The sequence below is a fragment of the Cebus imitator genome, unplaced genomic scaffold (genome assembly GCF_001604975.1).
Source record: "Cebus imitator isolate Cc_AM_T3 unplaced genomic scaffold, Cebus_imitator-1.0 Scaffold13, whole genome shotgun sequence".
NCBI lineage: Eukaryota > Metazoa > Chordata > Mammalia > Primates > Cebidae > Cebus > Cebus imitator.
Window position 1 is genome coordinate 11,683,679 of NW_016107328.1, and position 26,324 is coordinate 11,710,002.

The window sequence follows — 26,324 nt, forward strand, 5'->3', positions numbered from 1 at the left end:
CCTGGCTTTTTTTTTTTTTTTAACTTTTTAAACATTTTGTTAAAAGTTAAGACACAGACACACACATCAGCCTAGGACTACACAGCATCAATATCATCAATGTCATCAATATCATTGTCTTCCACCTCCACATCTTGTCACACTGGAAAGACTTCATGGGCAATATCAGACATGGAGCTGTCATCTCCTACGATAACAATGCCTTCTTCTGCAATACCTCCTGAAGGATCTGCCTGAGGATGTTTTACAGGGAATTTTTTAAAATAAGTAGAATATACTCTAAAATAATGATTAAAAGTATAGTAAATACATAGTACATAAAAGTATAGTAAATACATTAACTGTTTTTTGTATTTACTAAACTGGTTATTATAAGTAGACTGTACTCTAAAAAAATGATAAAATGTATAGTAAATACATATACTATAATAAGATCAAGTATTACATACTATACATAATTGTATGTGCTATAATTTAAAAAAATTTTTTATTATACTTTAAGTTCTGGGGTACATGTACAGAACGTGCAGGTTCGTTACATAGGTATACACGTGTCATGGTGATTTGCTGCAGCCGTGAACTCATCATTTACATTAGGTATTTCTCCTAATGCTATTCTGCTATCCCTCCCCTTGCTCCCCACCCTCTGACAGGCCCTGGTGTGAGATGCTCCCCTCCCTGTGTCCATGTGCTTTCATTGTCAACTTCCACTTATGAGTGAGAACATGCAGTGTTTGATTTTCTGTTCTTATGTTAGTTTGCTGAGAATGACGGTTTCCAGCTTCATCCATGTCTCTTCAAAGGACATGAACTCATCTTTTTTATGGCCACATAGTATTCCATGGTGTATATGTGCCACATTTTCTCTATCCCGTCTATCCTTGATGGGCATTTGGGTTTCAAGTCTTAGCTATTATGAATAGTGCTGCAATAAACATATGTGTGCATGTGTCTTTATAGTAGAATGATTTCTAATCCTTTGAGTATATACCCAGTAATGGGACTGCTGAGTCAAATGGTATTTCTGGTTCTAGATCCTTGAGGAATCCCTACATTGTGTTCCATAATGGTTGAACTAATTTACACTCCCACCAACAGCATCTGTTGTTTCCTGACTTTTTAATGATCGCCATTCTAACTGGCATGAGATGGTATCTCATTGTGGTTTTGATTTGCATTTCTCTATACTTTTATACAACTGACAGCACAGAAGGTTTATTTACCCTGCATCACCACAAGCATGTGAGTATGCATTGCGCTATGATGTTACCACTGCTATGACATCACTAGGTGTTAGAATTTATCATCTGCATAATAATGTTATGGGGCCACTGTCGTATATGCTGTCTGCCATTTCCTGAAACATCATTATGCAGAGCATGACTCTGTATTAAAGGTGATAAGAAAAGCACACAAATAATATACCACAGTAGAAAATGATTGTTATATGAGACAGTAAAATAAGGTATTCTAGAAGTTTACAAGAGGAAGACATTATTTCTGTGAAGATTAGAGAAACTAGCACATAGGGAGTAGCATTAAAGGCAGGATAGATTGGAAACATGTGGACATAGGGGAGTTCCAGATGAGGGAGGGACAAGGGGAATAAGTGATTAAGTAGGAACACAGATGTGGGAAATGGAGTGGGGGAAAGAAGTCTGGAAGGGCAGGTGGGCACAGGGTGGAAAGCCCTTGAATGCCAGTGTTAGGAATTTAGAATTCTCTGAAGGCAATTGGGAGCCATTGAAAGTTTTTGAGCATGCTGGTTGTAAATGGGAGGGAGGTGTGCTTAGGTGTGTGCTTGGAGGAGGTTAATCAGGTAGTAAAATAGAGGATGGCTTTAATAGGGAGAAAGTGACAGTAGCGTGGACAACAGGCAACTAAAGCAGTCACACCAGGTGAAGGCTAACGTGGGTCTAAGGTTCAGTTAAGAAGAATGAGGGGTTGGGAATGGGTCTAAGGGTGAAGTAGGAGAAATGAATGGATGGATATAGGTAGGATTTTACAGTTAAATCAATAAGAGCTTTCAATTTATTGCAAGTGAGAAGCATGAGAGAAGGAGACATTTTAAAATGGAGCTGAGGTTTTAAACCAGATTAACTGGAGGGTCAAAGGAAGGAACAGAGATGGAGAAGTAGATTTCTATGGGAAAATATGAGCTTGCTTTGATGATACTGAATTTGCAGTGCTAAAATTTATGATGTAGGCTTGCAGTTCTTGTGGTTAAAAGTGGAAGACAGGTGTTGAGACAAGCCAGAGGTTGAGACAAAGGCTTAGAAACCATCCACCTTTTCAAAGGAGCTCTCATCCTTTTCAGAGTGTAGCCACGCTGTGTAGAGCAGACACTGCAAGCTTGGTAGGAATGAGGCATATCTGGCTCAAAAGCATGTTTAGTTGTGTGTTTTTAAAAGTGTAAATATTAAACCAACATTTTAAAATCAGGAAATTATACTTAAAGCATTGATTTCTGGCTTCCCTTTTAAAAATCAAAATTGTACTTTGATGTTAGCACAATTAAAAATCATAACATTGAAATATGCGATTATGAAAGTTTTAAAAATTTTTTAAATAAATAAATAAATAAGATGTGACTAACTGTGAACTCACATTGCCACATGACAACTGCTGGAGCTGAACAGAGACTGCCCCCTTGAGATCCTGGATGAATTCTTGAACTCACCACAGTACTCACCACTTCCCCTCATCTCATAAGGCTTTAATTGAAAGTCAGTTACTAGATATATAGAGAAAAAAAATAGGTTAATGGTTGCGAAGAGCTGGAGGTGGGCAGGGAATAGGATCTTGGGGACTGAAGGGCAGCGGGTGTGGGATTTCTTTTTGGGGTGATGAAATGTTCTAAAGTTAATTGTGGTGATGGTTGAACATCTCTGTGAATATAGCAAAAGCCACTGAACTAGACACTTGAAATGGAAGGATGTATGATAGGTAAATTATCTTAATAGAGCTGCTTTTCTAAAATGCAAATGTAGTTGCTATTGCCCCTGCAGTGTTGGTTTTCTTATAGTAGAAAATATTTTTCTATAAGTCTATTTCTATAAAAGGGAAAAATGTTAGACTGAGAGGGTTGTGAATTTCAAGAAAAATGGTAAAGACTGTTTCTCTTAGTGGGGGTAAATAATTTCTGCATGTTAATATGCAAGCACCTGGCCTCTTTACTAATGTACGTTATTTTCCTGAACACTGAAAGCATCTGGTATTACACAAGAAAAAAATGTGGTCATGCCCCACTCCCTAAGGTCCACCCACAACTAAGAAGAAAGAGAAAACAAAGGCAGAGAAAGGAAAGGAGTAATCAACATGGTAAAAGGAGAAGCAGAAGAGGCCAGTAGATTGGATGCTAAAGAAGGGAGAAGCTTTATCAACTGCTGACAAGAGGTCAAGGAGGATGGGGGCCAGGGCAGTCAGGAGGTCACGGGAGACCATCCAGTGAGAGAGCTGAGAGAGGTGACGCCTGAGAGAGATGCAGAGGCAGCTGACAAAGTGCTCAGAGAGCGTTGTTCAGGAGATAGTATTTAATCTCAGGCATGGAGGATTATTGAAGGTGTTTAAGTAAGGGAATGATGTGATCAGATCAGAACAATCTAGATTATTTGTTTTCACATTAATTTGTGCATATTTTGAATTGTGTCCATGATGAACTGACGTTACCCCAAATTTTATTTTCTTACACAAAATTCCCTTCAATCTGAAATCTCTGGGCTTGTTGAGACCTTGGTTGTTGATTTCCATCTCATTCATTCCTGTTCCTGCTTGAACCAAGAAATATGTAGATATGGTTGGTGTTATCTGACTCAGGGGTTTTCAACTTCAGCACTGTTATATTTTGGGCTGGATAATTTTTTTGTTATAGGATGCTGTTCTGTGCATTATAAAATGGTTAAGAGCATCACCAGCCTCTACCCTCTAGACGCCAGTAACACTGTGAATTAGACATTACCAATAAAATCACCCTCCAGCCAAGAACCACTGAACTACATTTGTCTGTTGTAGCATTTGGACCCAGGTGCTTTAGGCCATGTGCAGTTAGTAGACCATCCTGAAAGGTGTCTGCCCTAGAAAACAAGACCCATTCCTACTCCACACTGAGGCATACAAATCAGATAATGTTATAAGGTGGCAACAGATGAGACACTCAAGACCTCATTGTGTTTTAGCTAATTCGGTGGACTCCAACCTGTATGTAGTCTCCTCTTTGAAAAATGATCATATCTGGAGGCTACAAGGCACAGTAAATGTCCAACTGTGCCCTCCTAAGGTTAGGATTCCTGTCATGGCCCACAGTCAAAGTGGGTTCATAGGTGGCCCCAGGCACAGGGCATAGTGGTTCAGAGGAGGCCTCGGGATGTGCTAGACATGATTGCAGGAGCTGGCTTCTATGAGGCAGGATTTGTTGGCTCACCTCCAACTGGGATGAAGGGGGTAGGGAGCAGAAAGGTTTTCTCCTGGTGATGTCAAGAAGGGTCAGTAAAGCTTTGGAGATATAAGGTGCAATTTGGAGGAGACTAGGAACTCAGATAAAGTTTACTTCAGACCCTCCTCCTTATAGGAAAGTCTTAGAAGGTAAAGGAATGTTTCTCTTGGAATAGGGATGCCTAAAACAGATTACATGTGAAATGTTGAGATCTCCAGATTCCTTTTTTTGGGTGCGTGTATATGTGGGGGTGGGAGGACAAGGGAATTTTATATGTATATGCCACTGTTTCTATATTGATAAGGAAAATTGAGTTGAGACTCTTGTCAAGCTAAAAATGTCTAACAACTCTATTAAACTAAGACTATTTCATAACTGGTTCTGTGGAGTAGCATTATGCCTTGGATATTGAATGGCTAGATGTATTATTAGCAATGGCTCTGAGCTGTCTTGCAATGCAACCTGTTTTTGAGAGATAACTCTGTTATTGTTTGGCCCAGTGGTAGTCACTTTCACTGAGGCTGAAGGAAACCCCTGCTGGTTTTTATTCTCATATTCATTCTCCTACTTCATCAACTTCTGTGGTAAGGAACTGAGCCTCCAAGTACTCTCTGAGCAATGAGTAGTGACTGGACTTCATGTGAAATGCCATCTCAAAAAAGGGCATCTGAAGCATGCTTTTGCCATTTCATTTCAGGCACTTCTGGATCCAGCTGTGTGACAGCTGCACTAGGAAATACCTGGAGTCACTGTGTGAATACCCGGCTGATCTTCCAGTACCTTGATTCAGAGAGAAGACAAGTGAGTGCTTTGACAGTATTCTTTAACTATGAAGGTCAGGGAAAAAGATGTACCCATCAACCTGAGCATCTTCTGAAAATGTTGACTGCATTGTCTGTCCTGGGCCAGCCAAACTAGTAGGGCATAAAGATACCAGCATTTCTGCTTGTCTCAACAGCAGTTATGATAAAGTGGGGAGACAAATCACACACAGGAAAAACATAAAAATTGATCCCACAGAGTAAGCATTTCTCTGATATTTGTAAGCGAGCAAGGACCACACTTCTAGGGATATCCAATTCTCTGTCTCTAAATGATCATTTCACTTAGATTGTATTTGTTGAGGACTAGATAATTTGCATATGAATTAAATAATGATGGTGCTTTTTCTTGTAGTATGTGTACTTTGAAAATCTTAGGCCAGACAGATGCTGCCAAGTGAATAAACAATTCCGCAGATACTAGATACTTTTACATTAACTCATACACCTGTAGTGTAAAGTACTGAATGATACTAGAGAGACCTCTAAATGGTTGATCACTTTCTCAGAGTTCCCTATTTATGGTTTCTATACTGGGCCCAGTGAGAATCCTTCCCTTATATCCAGAAAGGTTACCTTCTACCTCCTTTTAGGTCTTCTCTCTTGATTCCAAAGAAAAGGACACTGCTGTCTGACCTCTTTGGTAAAATGTTTCATAGAATAAAATTTCTTAGTGTCGAACCTCAGCTTTATCCTACTGTACGACCAGATTCAGTTAGTTTCTCCGAAAAGCAGGAAGAAGAAGAAGGCGGGTGATTATTTTGATTTTTTGGAGAGGACAGAATTCAGAAGCCAGATTTGCCCACCTTGCTAAATATAAATCACATCCAAGCTATTTAGACACAGAGGCATGAAATATCACACTGGTGATCCTTTCTGGAGGAGATGGCAGAAAAGGGGTTGTTGCCTTTACCTGCATGAGGTAAACTGGCTCTTTTTCAAGGAAGTAGGAATCATCAGACACAGGCATGAGCTGTCGCCTGTTCTAGATATAATTTTTCAAATGCCCTTGGTGACAGACCAGAGAGTTCTTCTTGGTTTGCTTGGGACTGTGTAAATAGCATTCCAGCTTGGTGGTCAAGTCAGCCGTGTCCTGAGAAGATGGAGCTGCTTGTTTCTGCTCAGGGAAACATTCTTGAGTTTGCAGGCCCTTGACTACTCACTGCCTCAATGGTACCTTTTCCCTGATGAGTCAGGTATCCTAGGTTCTGAAGCTATTATTCCTCTTTTTAGTGGAATACATTCCAGAATATTCCTGGAGAACCTAATGATCTTTGGTAGTAAATCATGTTAAATAGCTGTGTTGCAGCTTTCAGGGATATCATTAAGGATTGTCAAACACGCCTAGGTAAACTTTATCAGAGGAAGCAAAATTCCTTGTGAATCAGTGTTGAGACATTCATCTTCATGGATCCTTGATCCCACTCCTTGAAAACTTGTAGTTTGTCACTGTTTTAGGTTTTAGATTTTAGAAGCCATTCTTACTGTTACACATGGAATTTATGATTTCATCTATTATATATGGTATCATGGATTCAGGCTCCCAAATCCTACTTTTACTAATTCCAGTTAGAATTTATAAGTGAATAAAGAAGTCAGAGCCATATTTTTATTTCCCTTTTGTATTAATAAATTAACCAGTCAGCGTCAACAGGAAGTAGCTGGTGAGACAAACCTGGTTTTTTTTTTTATGTCTCTTGGGTGACTGGAGGATGTTGGTGGCTCTTGGCTTTTGGCTAATATGGTAAAATGCAGCCCAGTGGTCGTAACGAGAATGAGGAGCAGAGTGTGGGTGGACCAGTGACAGTTCATCAACTCATATCCCATTAGATGGGTCAGTCATGTTATCTTAATTTACAAAAGACAACTTGTTACTGTCATTACTAATCAATAAGGAGTAGACTTAAATGCCTTGGAATCTTGTTACTCAAACAGTAATTAAAAATTAATGTAAAATATCGCCAATGTTAAAATGGCCAACCCAGGCAAAGAACATACATTCAATTAATCTATAGAAATGTGCATACCCTTTGGGACCAGTGGTTAAATTTGTGACTTAATAACTAGAATAAAGTTTGATATAGAAAACATGTCTCTGGTGACCTTATCTTGCCTTAGCAGAGGGTGTGCTTTAGTGATTCCCTGAGTCTTTCCTGTGGTCTTTATTTTGTGACAAACTGTAGAAGCCATATGAAGCTAAGCCTTTTCTGGGATATGTGCACAAAACAATACTTTAAAGCTAATCTTTAAGGTAACTGCACCAAATAGTACTTTCTTATAACACCACTTAGTAGCAGAACATGCCTGGATCATTCTAGGGTAGTGAGACCTCTGGGACACCAGCCACTTGGAGAAGATAACAGGTATAGTTTTTTGTTTTTTAGGGTTTTCCAATGCCCAAGCAGAGGCCACTACACCCAGGGATCCCGGCTATGGGATGAAGATTATGTTTCATCCTGTTTCTATGACATTGAGCTCTACACCAGGGCTCTTGAATGTGAGGCTTAGATTGAGATCACAGGCCTGGAAGGGGGTCAGGTCAAGCTGAGCAGACCTTAAAGCCGATTAACCCAAGAGCCGAATTGTGTTGTCCGAGGGAAGGAGTCCTCCCTGACTGATCATTTTCTTTACACCCTGGAAACTGCAAAATTTTATAACCAAGAAAGAAATCTCCTTATCAGGGCACAAGCCAAGTTAATTCTCTTGCTTATTCTGCTTCAATGTTTGAAAAACCCTCTTAAGAAGCTGGAAAACATTTTCTTTTGGACTAATTTAGCTTTTTTTCCATTTGACTTTTATTTATTCTTTTCCTACTCTGCTTCAATCCTGCCCCACCCTTTTTGCAACATTTTTATTCTTACCAAAGACATATTCTTAGAGTAGAATTAAAATGGCCTCGCCTACTTTTTGTTGTTGTTGTTTAAAGCCATCAAAAATATGTTTTGGTCTACCCTGTGCAAGGCATGGGGATATAAATAAGTAGAAGAGTAGTCCCTGCCCTCGAGGTCCTAACAGACTAATACTGAGGCACTGTCACAAGGCAGTGTTTGACATGTTGTCTAATGAGTGCTTAAAACAGTAACTGCTTTGAATCCAAAGGAAGGTAACATCATTGGAGGCATATTAAGTCTTTTCAGGAAAAGGTGAGACTTGAGTATTACCTTAAAATCAGTGGTTCTGAGCTGGGCACAGGGGCTCACGTCTATAATCCCAGCACTTTTGGGAGGCCGAGGCGGGTGGATTGTTTGAGGTCAGGAGTTCAAGACCAGCTTGGCCAACATGGTAAAACCTCATCTCCACTAAAAATACAAAAAAAAAAAAAAAATACCCAGGTATGGTGGTGCACAACTGTCGTCCCAGCTACTCGGGAGGCTGAGGCAGGATAATTGCTTGAATCCAGGAGGCAGAGATTACAGTGAGTCCAGATTGCACTACTACACTCAAGCCTGGGCAGCAGAGCAAGACTCCGTCTCCAAAAAAAAGTGGTTCTCAAACCTGGCTGCACTAAAGGCTCATTACAGGAGCATTTATACCGATGCCAGTGCCCCATCCTGGCCAGTAAACTCCAAATCTCCACCAGTGGAGCTGAGCATCAGTGTTGATTTGTAAAGCTCCCCCATGTGATTCTAATGTTCAGCCAAGGGTGGGAACCTCTGCCTTAAATAAGAGATAAAATTCAGGTAGTCAGAAAGGGCACGTGCGGGGATGGAGTGAGCTGCCGCTGAAGAACAGGAGGATAGGCTGCATTGTTGGAGGGCACGGGCTGGGTTTTGCCTTGTAACAAGAGCAGAGATTTTGAGCTCTTATTCATTTGACAAACTTATTTAATCACCTTCTCTCTGCTAGTCACTGTGTAGCTAGTTGCTGGAGGTTCAGAAGAACAGTTAAGAGATGGTTGGTACCCTGTGGTTGTTCACAGTCTACTTGAGGAAACATAAGCATGCAAACAGGACTTGCAGTAAGAGCACAGTGAATGAAGTAAGTGTAGAGGAGATGGGGGCCTGCCACCAAGGAAGGTTCTGTAGCGATTAATGAGGCAGAGCATGCAGAGGAGTGGCCGACGCCTTAACTTGGGAAACTCTTGCCATAACCAAGTGCTGTCTAGCGAGGGCTGGTTATACTTGAAAGAGGGATGGAAAGCTAGAGAAAAACATTCACATTTATATAGTTTCTCCTCAAATCCTCATGAAGTCTGGTCTTACAAACCACAAATGAGATTATATAAATTTTCAAGTGCCGTGGAAGGAGTAATGAAGTAAATGAATCCTGACTTAAGCCTCACGCCCCCTTGATGAAATAAATATTATGACTCTCTTATTTCAACAAATTGGAAAGAGGTCATTTTTTTTTCATATAGGAGGTTTATTTAAATGAACTCTCTAATAATATTTTCATTTCTATTTAGGAGGCACTTTGAAATTATGGGACACTTGAGGGACCAGCCTAAAATACCTAGTAAATTGTTGACAGAACCAATATCACTCAAGCTGCTGATCCACACTTGAATCCGCAGGCTTTTCTCAAAGCCCCAGGTTGTTTTGCATCTTGGTAGTATTCAGCGTTTCCTTTCTGATGATGGGATTCTCAGTGTCCATTTTATATTTTCAAAGACTCAAATATCATCACTGTGAAGACTCCCCTGACACCAGCTGTGATCTGTCCCTCTTCCCCCTGGCCCACACTTGCACCTGGCCCTTGTCTGTATTCTTATACTTCTAAGCCCTGCATTATAAGCCCCTTGAGGTCTGTGACTGAATTTATCTGTGTACCCTCAAATGTAAGGGCAGTGCTTGACACACAGTAGATACATTTACTTTGAAAGAGAGAGAGAAAGCAAGAAAAAGAAACACAGTCCTGTAGCTATTCATGAACCCAGTCTTAAGGATGAAGAACTGCTTATTAAGAATCATTCTTCCCCATAGAAATTGAGTTTTACCGGTTAACCATTCCTTTAAAATGTTAGTAATTGTCGGTTTAAAGGGTTAGCATCAAACCTTGAGAATTATAAGCAGATACCTAAATAGAAATACTGAATATAGGAATCCTTTTTGCAGACCAGCCTGCTGGAGTCTATGGGAGGATGGGAGTCAGGCTTCCATTGAATCTTATGGGATAGCCTTTGTGTAAGTTAGCCAGAGCCCTAAACACAGACCCAGGCTGAGGGAGCAAAGGGTTCTGCAGCTGCTTTCAGGGACCAGATAGCATGAGGACTTCAGTCGGAGGGTAGGAAATCTTTGTTGCTGTCTTCTACAAGTCTTAATTTTTCTCTCTGGTTAGACAGGCTTAATGAAAGACTGAGCAACTAAAGAAAAGTTGATACATTTTTTTCCTCAGATAAGCTGAAGGGTAGATTTGGGGCAGCATGTCAGGCTGACATTCATATTCACCCAAAGAAAGATATTGAGGATGATGTTTTACCTGATATAAGTCATAGTTGTATATCTCCCTACTCTTAGATTCCTCCAAAGAAGGATTCAGGCTTAGTTGCCCTAATTCAAAAGGAACTCCTCTGTTGAGAAATGTTAAGTTTGTGAATATTGAGAAATGCTGAGTGTATGATAAAATATATTGTTTGCTAGGAAGAATGATGGCAAGGAAAACCTGGCTGCACTCCCCCCCACCCCCCCCACCCCTGCCAAGTAGAAAACTACTTGGGGCATTTCAAAGTGGCGGGACAATGTATAAATATCATACACCAGATAAAATAATTATTTAAGATATCTGGCCCTGCCCCCGGGGCTCCCTTGTGGAGAGTACTTTTTAGTTTTTCTGTGATCAGCAGGCATCAGCTACCTACTTGACATATTTTGTGTTATGAGAAAATACCGAACATCTATTTGTTAATAATGATCACCTGTTCAGAGATAATAAATGTGTGGATCAGCGTCTGCTCCAGGCCTTCAGCCTTGAATGCTGTCAGCCCCCTGAGGCTCTCAGCTCGGAAGGCTGCTGGCCCCTCAGATAGACCCACTTTGTTATTCTGCCTGAGTGTCTGCCTCTCAGTTCCTTCAGCGCCACCTGGGTGGGGGTCTCTGCAGCTGAGCTGGCTCTCGGTGCCTCCCTCCTTGGTGGCATGGTCCCAGGTCATTGTACTTGTTCTCTTGTTTTCTACACCAGCTCATCGGCTGTTTTTAGGCAAGGAGAATTACATAAGTGTGTGTGTGTGACTAGATCCCGCCAGAGAAGTTTGACTGTGCTTTAGGGGTAGGTGAAAACCCTTTTGAAGCATAAATATCTGCAGAAATAGCAAAGGGAACATAAAATCTAGTCAAGCACATTGCCTTGAGTATAAGTGTCCCCTCCCTTTCCAGAGCCACTCAAGTGTGAAATCCAAGCCCCTGCCCACATTCTTCCAATAGATATGCTCTAGCAGGTATTGAGTGGACTGGGGAAATGAATAAAAGGGGAACCCAGAACGGTGACTTTAAAATGATCCCTTTTTCAGGGCACTAGGCGAATGTATTGAAATCTGAGGAGATCCTACTGAAAGTATGCAGTCTCAGTGAATGATTAGTGAGCTGGTACTCACAGTGCAGGGACTGAGATAGGACAACACAGATACCCAAGTGGACATCTCCTACTTCCATCTCCACATTAGAGATAAGAATACCTGTACCTTTCCTACCACGTCCAAACAAGCAAACCCATGGGGCTTCGTTTGAAAATAGTCAGTGTATCCAAGAAATCACTATTTCTGAATGAGCTCAAGTAGAGAGAACTTTCTCTTAAGAGGGTTCCATTGGAAATTGCCAGTTGAAAATAGGTACAATGACTCCCACACTAAAGGTGGAGGGCCCTCTTTCCCATGCTTTGACCATGGTAGACCTTGCACCTTTGCTGAGGGGGAGAGTCAGTCTTTCCTAGGAGATTTTGAGGCAAATAAAATAAAAACAAAATAAGGGTGAGAGAACCACCATGATGTTTTAAACATCATTTTTAATCGAATAGAGCTATAAAATTAACTGTTACCACCATTTCAAAAAGGTAAAAGTACTTTAACATCAAAAAGTAGAAAGGATCTATCTATGAATAAAGAATACAGGTATTAATGTATTTAAACTGAAAACATTTATTTTTATGGCAGACTTAGCACACGTCCTTCCTTCTCTCTTTGAGGTGCATGAGCTCTAAGCATCCCGGGACAAATGACTGGTCCTCCTACAGAGCACTTAGGTGGTTTACCTTTTAATGAGCCACTCATTTCACCACATTTTATCATCTCTTGTTCTCCTCCAGCTCTGACTTGTTTTATTTTTATAGACTGTTTGTCTGGTATCAAATCCCTTTGTGCAGTGACCCTCCCTGCTCTAACTTGCTAAGTAAACTAGGCCAAATACCTGGGCAAGAGATTTCTAGGGAAATCTGAGCAGTTGCAGGAAGCAGAAGAGACACAGGGCTTTGGAACCAAATTGAAGACTCTGTTGTCTGCCTTGGGAAGGAAAATATTTTCAGTAGGGAAACAGTATCGGAAACAGCTTTGAGATCTCTTGGACAAGGTGCTGGCCTGAGAGTCAAGGACCTTGAAATTTATTTGGCTTATTTGAGAATGAAGATTGGACAGGATGTTGTATTTTAGCCTTAGTTGGTTAGCTGTGAGTGAGAAGAAAACGGGCAACCTCATTGGCTAGGGAAACTAAAAAGGAAAGAAAGTTCAATACCTGCCTAAACTATGAACTGATTTACAAATGAATCAGCACTTTCACTAGAACAAAAAGCATTTAGAATATGACAGTGCCCATCTGAGATACAGCCTAGAGATCATCTTCTCCAGTGAGTCCCAAGTACAGTGAATATAAAAATCCCAGGTATTTGTGAACAATGAATATCCCAGGCCCCATCCCCAGTGATGGATTCAGTGAGGGCAGGGCCAAGCCTAGGATCTGCAATTTTTAGCAAGCTCTTCAGATGATTCCTACATGGGTGGTCTTCAGTCTCCTACTCCATTCTAACCCCTTTGTTTGACAGATGAGGGTAAGCAATTGAGATTCAGTGATTTATTCAGGGTTACACAACTAGTAAATAGCAGAAGTGGAGCAGAAATCCAATTCTTTCAATTCTGAATTTGTTGCTATTTTCACTTTACTCTGGTAACTTTTAGTAGAAAGACTGTAGGCAAAAAAGTCCCCAAACCCAATCAAATTATTGGGTTTGCAGGTGATATATTTATGTCTCCCATGACTTACAGTGGTTCATAAAAAGATCCTAAAGAACTCTGCAGGAAAAAAAAAAGGTAAGCACCATCTCACCTACATGCATTGAATTACAAGATAAAAATCATATTTTAAATTATTGAACCCAAATGCGAATATATGACTTTTTCCAAGTTGAACTTCACAGTGAGCATGAACTCCCCAGTCAAGTGACTTTCCTTATAGACAACATCTTGCCAGAGGGCTAGCTGTGCTACTGTTCTCCTACAGATGGCCTTTGTGCTCCTGGACAGCCCCCTTAAATCCTGGCTTCCTCGTGCTCATCTTCATAGGCAAAAGGTGTGCAATAGGAGAACCAACTATGTCTGATATTGTGAGCATGGGAGAAGCTTTTTGGTTACCACATTTTTGAGTAAATGAATTTTCATTTTGAGAAAGCAGGGCAGGACAGAGGGAGGAAGAGAGGCTGAGGGCAGGCAGCAGCCTGTGTAGGAACCCATTTCCTGTCATCTCAGGGTCCCATAGTTGGTAACGGACAGCACTCTTGCTTGGTTCCTGTGCACCAGGTGATACTAATTTAAAGTCCTCTTTATTTTCTAGTGATGGAAGGGAGTTAGCCTTTACTGAGTACCTATGAGTTTGCAGGCATCATTTTTTACCCCTGTTACTTTATTTCCATCCATTCCTCCCATAACCCTTCAGCATAGATCTGATCATCTCTATTTTTACAAATAGAGGAACTTAGCTAGCTAATAACAAATAACTTGTATTCAGTGATAGCATCAGTATTTGAAACCAAGTTTGTATGGTTCCAGACCCTCAGTTCTGTTTCCTGTACCATGTTCTCTGAGATCTAAGGTGGTGGTTGTGTTATCGAAAAGGGATCCCAATCCAGACCCCAAGAGAGGGTCCTTGGACCTCAAGCAAGAAGGAATTCAGGGTGAGTCCATAGAATAAAGTAAAAGCAAGTTTATTAAGCAAGTAAAGGAATAAAGTATGGCTACTCCATGGCAGAGCAACCGCAAGGGGCTGGTTCGCCATTTTTATGATTATTTTTTGATTATATGCTAAACAAGAGGTGTATTATTTAATTAGTTTTTGTGTAAAGAAGTGGGCAATTCCCAGAACTGAGGATTCTTCCCCTTTTTAGACCATATATGGTAACTTCCTGATGTTGCCATGGCATTTGTAAACTGCCATGGCATTGGTGGGAGTGTCTTTTAACATGCTAATGCATTATAATTAGTGTATAATGAGCGGTGAGGACTCCAGAGATCATGTTCATCATGGATTTTGTGGGCCTTGGCCAACTTGTTTACTGTAACCTGCTTTTATCAGCAAGGTCTTTGTGACCTGTATCTTGTTCTGACCTCCCATCTCAGTGACTTAGAATGCCTAACCTCCTGGGAATACAGCCCTGACTTAGTGATGATACTGCTGGGTTGCAATGAATGGTCCTTATTATCTTCCTCTCTTATTCCCAACACGATTAGACCTAGAGTGTCATTTGGTTTACCTGTAAAACTTACTGAGTTACATATTAGAATAGCTCCTCCCACTCTGGGGCAGGAACATGAAAGCAAGGAGATGATGGGCTGCTTCTTGCTGTTTTTCTCTTGCTCTAGGCATTATTTGGCTTAGAAATGCTCCTGGCATACGCCTGTGATTCTGAAATGCCCCTTCCTCTTCCTGTGTGTGTGATTTGAAAGCTTGTTAAGCATGTGGCCAACGCAGGTCCAGCTTGGAGCACTAGTCGTCTGGCTGCTGTTGCTGGGGGAGTATCCTTGCTGTGAGGTGCTGCCCCGCCTGGGCCTGTGGCCTCTGCTTCTCTCCTGGGGTAGTTGTGGCTGTGAGGTACACAGCATGGTACAATGCTAGTTTGTATTTCAAGTCCTTTCTTGATGTCACTGATGGGTGCAGTGAGTAGAGTGGGGAGCCTCAGGCCCTTCCAAATTCTTAATAGCTTATAAAATTAGGGGTGGAGGAATGGGAAGCAGACAAAAGGCTTACATTATGGAGGTTTCAGGAGAAATGAATCAAATAAATCTTACATTCTGTCTGAATTTATGTTAGCTTGATTGTGTTACCATAACATTTTATGATATGCTACACATTATCTGATGGACGATTAATTTTCAAATGTAATATAAATCATTGAGCTTTTCTGATTTCTGCCACTCTAAATAATTTGGAATTTTTAGTTACTGCAAAGTTGACATAGTCACTCTTTCCTTCCCTTAACCTTCACCTTCTTGTCCCCTCCCTGTCCCCAAGCTTCCCTGGATTTTTAAATCAGCCAGTGGCTCCTGGCAACTGTCTTAGAATGCTTGAAGCACAGGGTGTTGTTTTTTTTTTTTTCTAACTGAGGATCTCTTTCTGGAAGGTTCTCTTCTTACCTTGGCAGAACTTAAGAGTTCTTGCATCTCAGACAAAAACTGTGTGTGTTTGACTGTTGGACTGTCATTTTACTGTTACTGAAGGGACCATGATTTTGAGAGCCACCTTTGGAGAGCCAAGCTGCCATGGTTGTATCACACTGCCCATTTTCTGAATCTTCAATTCAGATTTGGCAATGAAAGATTGAGCTGGGATTATGATCTGCGATTCTCTAACAGAATTCTCTGAGAGTCAAACTCCAGAAAGAGGCACATCTTTACAAACCTTAGAGAATCAGAGCTGAGGCACCTGGTATGTCTGGGAGGGACTGAAAACAATCCACCCAAATCCCCCGCGGCCCTGGCTCTCTGGTTGCTTTGCTGAGTCTATTCATCCATTTATTGAGAGTCTACTTTGTGCCAGTTATTCTGCCAAGTGCTTTGTGGGCATTTTCTTTTTCAAACCTCACGACAACTCTGTGAGGTGGGTATTACTAGATACTCTTTATAGTTGGAGTACATTGAAGTTTATGGAGTTTTAAAGTTTCGCTCTAAATCACATGGCTTCTAAGGGGCAAGGCCAGAACTTTCCTTTTCCTTTGTCTCTCCCTCCCCATCACATACATACACTCTCTCTTTTACATCCCTAGGTTCTTAACCTTGACTCTACACCGAATACCATGTTCATCTAAGATTATTCATGCACGTTACTTGGAATTAATGGCAGAAAAAATTTTTTTCAACCCGTGTGGTATGGTCACCTTCAATGCTTATACTGAGTGGAATACTTCCTTCAAAGAGTGGAATGATCCATTGCCTTGAGAGAACTTTTTCCCTCTCAATTATTAAGTAATGATTAGTTATTTCTTATAACTGTGTAGCTCTGTGTGGCAACAGAACACATTTGAGGAAGAATGAGCTCTACAGGACATGGTCTTCTGAATCTCACCATTCAGTCAGGGGAAGTTGTGGCTCTTGCTCTCTGTTCCAAGTACTGGCCTTCCCAGCAAGCATGCACCTTTTCTGTGTTCTGCGTTTGACTTCAGTGTTCTGGCATTTATTGTCAAAGAAGAAAGAGAGGTCTCTGTGCCATCTTGCCCACAGTGGGGATGGACCTGTGTTCATCTCTCTCCTCCAGTGAGAATTTAAGGGCCCAGGAGGCATAGTGGTGCATCCTGTAGATACATCCCTTCCCTCGTGGATGATACAGAATGACATTTAAATGATATCTATTTCTTCATTTTTTCCTTGCAAAGTCACTTTTCCATACAGCAATCCACTTCACAGTTTATCTTTAAATCCTTTCTCAGTTGTCTATTCTTCTCTGAAAGTATCATCCCAGCATCCTAATGAAGATTCAATGTCTAATAAAATGGGAAAACTCTCTATCAATACTATGGGTTTTTTTTTTTTTTTTTGGTTGTTGTTGTTGTTTTGTTTTGTTTTGTTTTGTTTTGTTTTTACTGGTGCCTCTTTATAATAAAAAGATTTTATTATAAAGCTCCAGCATGGCTTCTGACCCTTCAACAGCTGTGCCTGTGCCAAGCTGCTCTCTCTTATTTGTAACTACTTATACAGTTTTCTCTCCAGATATACTGTTCCATCCCGACCTGCTTTGGAATGTTAGGCTCTTCTTTGTGACTGATTTCTATTTCCTACTTGTGACTCCATTCTGACACTAGCTTTCCTTTTCATACCATGCTTTTTAGTCCCTGCTTTTCTCATGTAGATTTGCTCAAAGAACCCCTTGACTCCAAGATCCTTGTAACTGGCTCTGCTGACAGTGTCAGCATTTGATCCCATTGACTTGAGGAGGCCAGTCCTTCTCAGGAACCATTGTAATCTGTTTTTTTCCTTAGAGACAGGGTCTTGCTGTTCTGCCCAGGCTGCAGTGCAATGGCATGGCCATAGCTCACTGAAGCCTTGAACTCCTGAGCTCAAGCAATTCTTCCACCTCAGCCTCCCAAGTAGCTGAAACTACAGGCACATATCACTACACCTGGCTAATTCTTAAATTTTATGTAGAGACAGGGTCTTGCTGTGTTGCCCAGGCTGGGCTTGAACTCCTGGCTTCAAGCAGTTCTCCTACCTTGGTCACCCAAAGGGCTGAGATTACAGGCATGAGTCATAGCACCTGGCTAAACCTATAATCTCAGCTTGAATTAAACAATAGTCTCTAAGACCCCTCTGTGAGGGGATCTTGTTACATGTTGTGGTTGTTCAAAGGCCAAGTATTTTCAAAGAAAACCCACTGAGATCAGTTGGATGAGTAACTACCATAGCAGTCACTATGACACCTTGGTCACTGTTTTTCATATCCTAATAATCTAATATTTTTCCTCATGAAAAGGTATATGCTGTGGTTTGAATGTGTCCCCAAAAAAGCATATGTTAAGTAGTAGTTTACTTAATGGCCACTGTAAACTATTAAAAGGTAGGACCTTTGAGAGGTGATCAGCCTATGAGGGCTCTGCCATCATGAATGAATTAATGTCATTATTGAGAAGTAGATTTGTTATTTCAGGAACAGGTTCTTTATAAGAAGGCATGTTCAGCCCCTTTTTGTCTCTTTGTCACCTTCTTTTTGCCCTTCTACCATGCAATGATGCAGCAAGAAGGCCCTCATTAGATGCTGGCCCTTGATTTTGGACTTCTCAGCCTCTAGAAATGTGAAGAATAAATTTGTTTATTATAAATTATCTAGTCTGTGGTATTCCGTTATAGCAGCACAAAATGGATTAAGACAGAAAATTGGTACAAGGAGTAGGGTGGTTGTTATAATAAATACCTGAAAATATGGAATTGGGCCAGGCGTAGTGGCTTACGCCTGTAATCCCAACACTTTGGGAGGCCGAGGAGGGTGGATCATGTGATCAGGAGTTCAAGACCAGCTTGGCCAAGATGGTGAAACCCCATCTCTACTAAAAATACAAAAATTAGCCAGGCATGGTAGCAGGCACCTGTAATCCCAGCTACTCAGGAAACTAAGGCAGAGAACAGCTTGAACTCGGGAGGTGGAGTGAGCTGAGATCACGCCACTGCACTCCAGCCTGGCCAACACAGCGAGACTCCATCTCAAAAAAAAAGTGTGGAAGTGGCTTTGGTATTGGGTGATGGGTAAAGGCTGGAAGAATTTGGAGTAGCAGGCTAACAAAAACCTAGATTGCTATAAATATAGGAGCATTAACTAATTCTGATGAGGACTCAGAAGAAGAGAATCTGAAACTTCTTAGAGATTACAAAAGTGATTGCGATCAGAATGTTGGTAGAAATATAGACAGTAAAGGCCATTCTGATGAGGTCTCAGACAGAGAAGATGACTATCCCTTATTGGAAACTGGAGTAAAGGCCATGATTATTATGAAGTGGCAAACAACTTGGCTGAATTGCATCCATGCCTTGAGGACTTACGAAAATCAGGATTTAAGAGCAATGAACTAGGATATCTGGGAGAAGAAATTTTTAAGCAAAACATCAAAGAACCTGTGTGGCTTCTTTTAACTGCATGCAGTGAAATGAGAAAAATAATTTAAAGATGGGATTTATAATTAAAAGGGATCTGAAGGATTTTCAGCCTGGTTGTGTGGTAGAGAAAGAAACAGCATTTTCTGGTGAGGAAATGTGTGGCTGAGCAATCATTTGATAAGGAGATCAGTATGAATAGAGGAAAGCCAGATGCTATTCATCCAGACAATGGGAGAATGACCCTGAGGGGATTTTGGAGATTTTTGAGGCTGCCCCTCCCATCACAAACCCAGAGCTCTAGGAGGGCAGATGGTTTCCAGGGACAGATCCAGGGTACCATCCACAGGCTGACTTTCCAGTGCCACCTCAGGACTCTGCCTTCTGCATCCCCGGAGGAGCATTTTTGTGCCATCAGTCATAGCTCAAGCAGGCCCACATGTGACTCATGCTGCCACTCTGGAGGATATAAGTGGTAAGCCTTGGTGGTTCCCACATGGTGCTAATTCTGCAGGCATGCGGAATGTATGAGCACTTAGGCCATGGTGGCCTCCACCGAGATTTCAAAGAATATGTTGGATAGCCTGGGCACCCAGGCAGAAACTTATCACAGGGGCAGAGCCATGGCAGAGAGCCCCAACTATGGCAATGCTCACTGGAACTGTGGGGTTGGAGCCGCCACAGAGAGTCTCCTCTACACCTAGTATAGCTGTCATGGCAGAGCCACCTGAGACTCCAGAACTGTAGAGTGACCAATGTGCAGCCCCAGCCTGGGACAGCTGCAGGAGCAAGACTAATCCATAAGAGCTGCTGTGAGGTCTGAGACTAGCAAAGCCATGGGGTTGGAGCTGCCCAAGGTCTTCTGGGTACAACCCTTTCCCTAGTGTATATAGAAGGTGGAAACAGAGTAAAAGGAGGTTATTTTGGAGCCTTAAGATTTGAGGTTGTTTTCCCTGTTGAGTTTTGGACTAACTTGGGATCAGCTACTCCTTTCTTCTTTTTTATTTCTCCCTTTTGGAGTTGGAATGTCTATCCTATGCCTGTCCTATCATTGTATTTTGGAGGAACATAACTTGTTTAATTTTATAGGCTCACAACTAAAGGGGAATTTGCTTCAGGATGAATCATGCCTTGAGTCTCACTCATATATGATTTAGATAAGACTCTGGAGTTTGGACTTTGAAGTTGGTGCTAGAATGAGTTAACACTTTGGGGCTATTGGGATGGAATAAATGTATCTATATTTGAGAAGGACATGAATTTTGGGGACCAGGGCCAGAATGTTATAGTTTGAATGTGCCCCAAAAAATACATGTGTTGGAAACTTAATGGCTATTGTGATAGTATTAAGAGGTAGGACCTTTAAGAATTGATTTAGGCCATAAGAGCTCATCCGTCATGAATGGATTAATGCCATTATTGTGAAAGTCAGTTTATTATCACGGAAGTGAGTTCCTTATGAAAAGATGAGCTTGGCCCCCTTTTGTCTCTTTCACCCTCCTTTTGCCCTTCCATCATGGGATGATGCAGCAAAAAGGCCCTGGCAATGTGATGGCCTCTCAATCTTGGACTTTCCCGCATATAGGACTATGAGAAATAAATTTCTGTTTATTATAAATTACCCAGTCTGTGGTATTCAGTTACAGCAGCACAAAATGAACTAAGATAGTATGCATTACAGCTTAAAATCTTTAGTAATAAATCTTCTAGAGACTGTATTTGTAATAGCAATCTTTTGCATGTACTCTAACCACAGACACAATCCTCTTCTAACTCTTCCAATTATTTTGCATTTTTAATTTTTTTTAATTTTTATTTTTTATGGCAAGACCATTTAACATGAGATCTATCCTCTTGACAAATAGTATAAGAACACAATGCCATATTAACTGTATGCACACACACTGTCATACAGCAGATGTCTGGAACTTAGTCACATTGCAACAGTAATGGTATATCCTTTGAAACAGAACTCCCCGTTTTCCACTTCTCACAATCACTGGAAATCATCATTCTATTCTGTTTCTATCTTTTGGACTATTTTAGATACTTCATAAGTGGACTTATACAATGTTTCTTTTTCTATGACTGACTTATGTCACTTAGCATAATGTCCCCCAGGTTCATCCATGTTGCATATAGCAGGATTTTCTTGTTTTTTAAGGTTGAAAAATATTCCATTGTATGTATATACCACATTTTCTTTATCCATTTCTTTGTTGTTACACCTTTAGATTGTTTCCATATTTTGGCTATTGTATATAATGCTACAGTGAACATGGGAGTGCAGATATCTCTTTGAGATAAGTTTGCAATTTTTAAAATATAATTTCAACTTTTATTTTAGATTCAGGAACATATGTTCAGGTTTGATACATGGGTATGTTATGAGATGCTGAAGTTTGAATTATGAATAATACCATCACCCAGGTAGTAAGCACAGTACTCCATAGGTATTGTTTTAAATCCTTTCACCCATTCTTCTCTTCCCTATCTAGTTCCCAGTGTCTGTTATTCTTATCTTTATGTCCACGAGTACCCTGTGCTTGCAAGTAAGAATATGCAGTATTTGGTTTTCTGTTCCTGTGTTAATTCACTTAGGATAATAGCCTCCAGCTGCATCCATGTTGCTGCAAAAAATATGATTTCATTATTTTTTATGGCTGTGTATGTACCACATTTTCTTTATCCAGTCCACTGTTGATGGGCATCTAGGTTGATTCCATATCTTTACTATTGTGAATAGTGCTGCAGTGAACATACAAGTACATGTGTGTGGGTTTGTTGTGTGTGTGTATGTGTGTGTGTGTGTGTTTATTTTTTTGGTAGAACAATTTCTTTTCTCCACAGCCACAACAGCATCTGTTTTTAACTTTTTAATAAAGCCATTCTGACTGGTGTAAGATGGTATCTCATTGTGGTTTTGATTTGCGTTTCTCTGATGGTTAGTAATGTTGAGCATTTTTTTATACGTTTGTTGGCTACTTGTTTGTCTTCTTTGGGGAACGGTCTGTTCATGTATTTTGCTCATTTTTTTTAATGGGGTTATTTATTTATTTTTTTTTATTTTTTTTTTATTTTTNTTTTGCAGGAAGGTTCCTTTATGATGGCGAATTTGATGGTACACAGTTCTAGAGTAGGGCCCAGTCACTGGGCTGGTTATTTATTTTTTGCTTGTTGAATTGTTTAAATTCCTTGTAGATTCTGGATATTAGACCTTTGTCAGATGCATAGTTTGTAAATATTTTCTCCAGTTTTGTAGGTTGTCTGTTTACTCTGCTGATAGTTTCTTTTGCTGTGCAGAAACTCTTTAATTAGGTTTTGTTTGTCAATTTTTTTTTTGTTCCATTTGCTTTTGAGGACTTAGTCATAAATTCTTTCTCAAGGCCAACATCAGAATGGTATTTCCTAGATTTTTCTCTAGGATTCTTATAGTTTGAGGGCCCACATTTAAGTATTTAATTCACCTTGAGTTAATTTTTTTATGTGGTAAAATATAGGGGTCTAGTTTTATTCATCTGCTTATGACTAGCCAGCTATCTAGCCTGGCACCATGTATTGACTAGGGAGTCTTTTCCCCACTGCTTATTTTTCTCAACTCTTTTGAAGATCAGATGACTGTAGGTGTGCAACTTTATTTCTGGGTTTTCTATTCTGTTCCATTGGTTTGTGTGTCTATTTTTGTGGCAGTACCATGGCATTTGGGTTACTGTAGCATTATAGTATAGTTTGAAGTCAGGTAATGTGATGCTTCTGGCTTTGTTATTTCTGCTTAGGATTGCTTTGGCTATTCAGGCTGTTTTTTGTTTCCATGTGAATTTTAGAACTTTTTTTGTAATTCTGTGAAGAATGATCTTGGTGGTTTGATAGGAATAGTGTTGATTTGCAGGTTTCTTTGCACAGTATGGCCATTTTAACAATATTGATTATTCTAATCCATGAACATGGAATGTTTTTGGAGGGAGTTCTTTCTGATTTCTTTCAGCAGTTACTTGTAGTTCTCCTGGTTGAGATATTTCACTTTCTTAGTGTGATGTATTCCTAGGTATTTTTTGTTGTTGTGACTATTGTACATGGGATTCTGTTCTTGATTTGGCTCTGAGCTTGAACATTATTGGTGTACAGGAATGCTACTAATTTTCTGTACATTGATTTTATATCCCGAAACGTACTGAAGTTATTTATCAGTTCTAAGAGGCTTTTAGTGGAGTCTAGGGTTTTCTCGGTATATCATATTGTCAGTAAAGAGAGATAATTTGAGTTATTGTTTTCTTATTTGGATGCTTTTTATTTCTTTCTCTTGCCTGATTGCTCGGGCTAGGACTTCCAGTACTGTGTTAAATAGGAGTGGGGAGAGTGAGCATCCTTGTCTTATTCCTGTTCTTAAGGAGAATGATTCTAGCTTTTGCCCATTCAGTATGATGTTGGCTGTGGGATTGTCATGGATGACTCTGATTATTTTGAGGTATGTTACTTTTATGCCTAATTTATTGAGGATTTTTTCATGTGGGAATATGGATTTTATTAGAAGCTTCTTCTGCATCTGTTGAGATGATCATATGATTCTTCTTTTTAATTCTGTTTATGTGGTGAATCATATTTATTGATTTGCATATGTTGAACCAACCTTGCACCTCAGGAATGAAGCTTACTGGATCGTGTTGAAGTAACTTTTTTATGTACTACTGGATTTGGTTTGCTAATATTTTGTTGAGAATTTTTACATATGTTTCCAGCAGGGCCTGAAGTTTTCTTTTTTCATTGTATCTTTGCCAGGTTTTGGTTTCAGGCTGATGCTGGCTTTGTAGAGCGTAACTCTTCTATTTTTATCTAGACAAGACAGCTAAGTGTTATTTATGTTGAACACCTCCCCTTTCCCTTCAATCCGGCCTCACTTTCTTATCCTTCATATCTTTTCTGGATACATATGTGTCGCAAATGCTGGGAAAATTAAGTCAAATGAAACTCAGTTTCCTGCTCTGAAAAGCCATAGTAGTAGAATAGAATACCTAGTGTTAATAGAGGGAAGGAGACAGGTAAATAAATTCAAGAAGGAATTGAGGGAATTGTGGAAAAGGACAGTGTAGCCATCACTATTGAGATGGTCAGAACACTCACAGGGAAGTGATGGCCAGAGAAAGATTCAGAAGAGGGTGTGATACTAGAAACAAAACTTGAAAAGTGCACTGGTATTTGTAGGTAAATGAGGTAGGAGACTGAGGAAGATGTTTGAACAAAGGCTGTGAGGTGGGAACTGCAAATGGTCCTTCTTTAGTGCTGCAGGGAAGAGTATGTGTCTGTACAATGGGTGGGGATGGGGGAGGATGGGGCCTGTATGTAGTTAAAGCAAGGAAAGGAGGGACAAAGCAGACGCAGCCCTGTTGGCTTTCAGAAGCCCCACTAAAGAACTTCCAGCAAGGCTGTGACATCAGATTTGTACCTTACAGGTCTCCCTTTGGCAAGAGTTTTCCATATAGATTTGGAGGGATTTCAAATAAGATACAAATAAATGAGGGCCTGAACCAAGACAGTGGATATGGAGAGGGAAAAGAGGGAAGAGTTTTGAGATGGTAAGGAGGCAGGATCCACAGCATTTAAACACAAAGAGGAGATCTGTAAGGGTGTGGGAAGGGGTTGTTACTGAGGCAAACAAGTGAGTGGATGAGGTTTTACTCACGGAAACAGGCTGGTACAGGAGAAAAAGGAGTCCTGGGAGGGAGGCAGGAGCTGGCCCTGCTTGGAACATGCAGTTTCCTGCTTATGTGGACATTGTATGGCTTCTTCCATTCTTCTATCCAGGCCTCATGACTGCCATCAGGAATTAGGTTGGGGATCAGAAAGGATTTCTTATAATTGCACAGAATCTTGAGTCAAACTTTTCTCTTCCCTTGCCTCCCACCACTGCTTACAGCCCCTCATCCCATCGCCACTCTCAATGCCCTTTCCTTATTTTAGATCCCTGGCTTCTATATAGAGACAATGGTTATCAGAATGTGGGAAAAATGAAAAGTTAAGAGACTCCTTCTGCAGGAAGGGAAGGTGCAAACTATTTTCAGTAAAGCCCCTGAGCTCAAGGAGGAGAGGGCCCTATGAAAAGCCGTGTCTCCCTCTTGACTGATTTCTAGCAAATGTAAAGTCCTGAGGTGTGGCATCAGTAGCTAATTTGCAGAAATACCAGTTCAGGCTTCAAAGTTTTCTGAAAGACCCACATCTACAAACTGGGAATCAGGAATCCTTGCCTTAGTGGGTCATGTCAGCCAGTAGATTGTTTGCCTTTAGATCCATTCCCTGCCCTTCCCCTGCTCTACTTGATACCACAGGGAACTGACCCTACAATTTGCATTTTCTAGTCTCCCTTTCCATTGAGTCTAGTTGAAGGATGAAGGGCAGAAATATGAGAGAAGCCATATATTTTTGTGTACACACACACACACTCTCTCACTCTCTCTCTCTCTCTCTCTCTCATTCCTCTGCCCTGCTTCCAGTGGTATCCCAGGCAGTGACATTAGTTCCTCTCCAAGATCCCTTTGCTCTCCCAACTCTAGTTGAGCAGCTCCAGCCCCTGGGCTCTAGTAACAGCACCTCTTCCTTGATTCCTCTAGCCCTGGGGATGGTGGTAGCTTCTTGTTGTTGCTAATCTCTGGGTTGACTCATTGTCCCCTATTTTCATTTCAACTCTTCCAACACATTTGTAACTAACTCCCCAGATTAAATGCTCTTTCTTGAACTACTGGGCTAAGTCCTGTTTTACTGATGGACCTTGACAGATACAGGTCTACCTAAGCTCCCTGGTTGGTACATGGTTAATATAAGACCCCTGCAATCTGTTCTCCACTGGCCCTGTTCCCCCAAAGGACTCTTCTGTCTACTCTGGTTCTCCATCCCTGAGAGTTGGGCTCCTGGCCTGGACTGTCTTGAAGGGCAAACATTTGTGCTGTGCTTCCTGAGTGGCATGAGAAAAGGAGCTCTTTTGGCCTAGCCTCCTTCCTGTAGGATTTTCCAAAACTTTCCAGATGTACCTAAGCTCAGGAAACATTTTAATGGCTGGAAACAATGTCTCATGGGAGTTGGAGGTTTGAAACCA

The 26,324-nt window shown here is 40.8% G+C and overlaps 1 protein-coding gene across 7 annotated transcripts in view; it reads left to right on the forward strand.

Annotated features, from left to right (window-relative positions):
• RAD51B (RAD51 paralog B) overlaps nt 1-26,324 on the forward strand; it is a 661,060-nt gene that overhangs the window by 576,929 nt on the left and 57,807 nt on the right. For 3 of the 7 annotated variants that reach the window (XR_001816721.2, XM_017499426.2, XM_017499418.2), the window contains exon 9: nt 5,130-5,233. The exons of the other annotated variants lie outside the window; for them this stretch is intronic. Coding sequence is in view for 2 of the 3 variants with exons in the window: in XM_017499426.2 (XP_017354915.1) it covers nt 5,130-5,233 (104 nt within the window). In the remaining variant the exon portion in view is untranslated. The remainder of the gene's footprint in view (nt 1-5,129; nt 5,234-26,324) is intronic. 7 annotated transcript variants of the gene reach the window in all.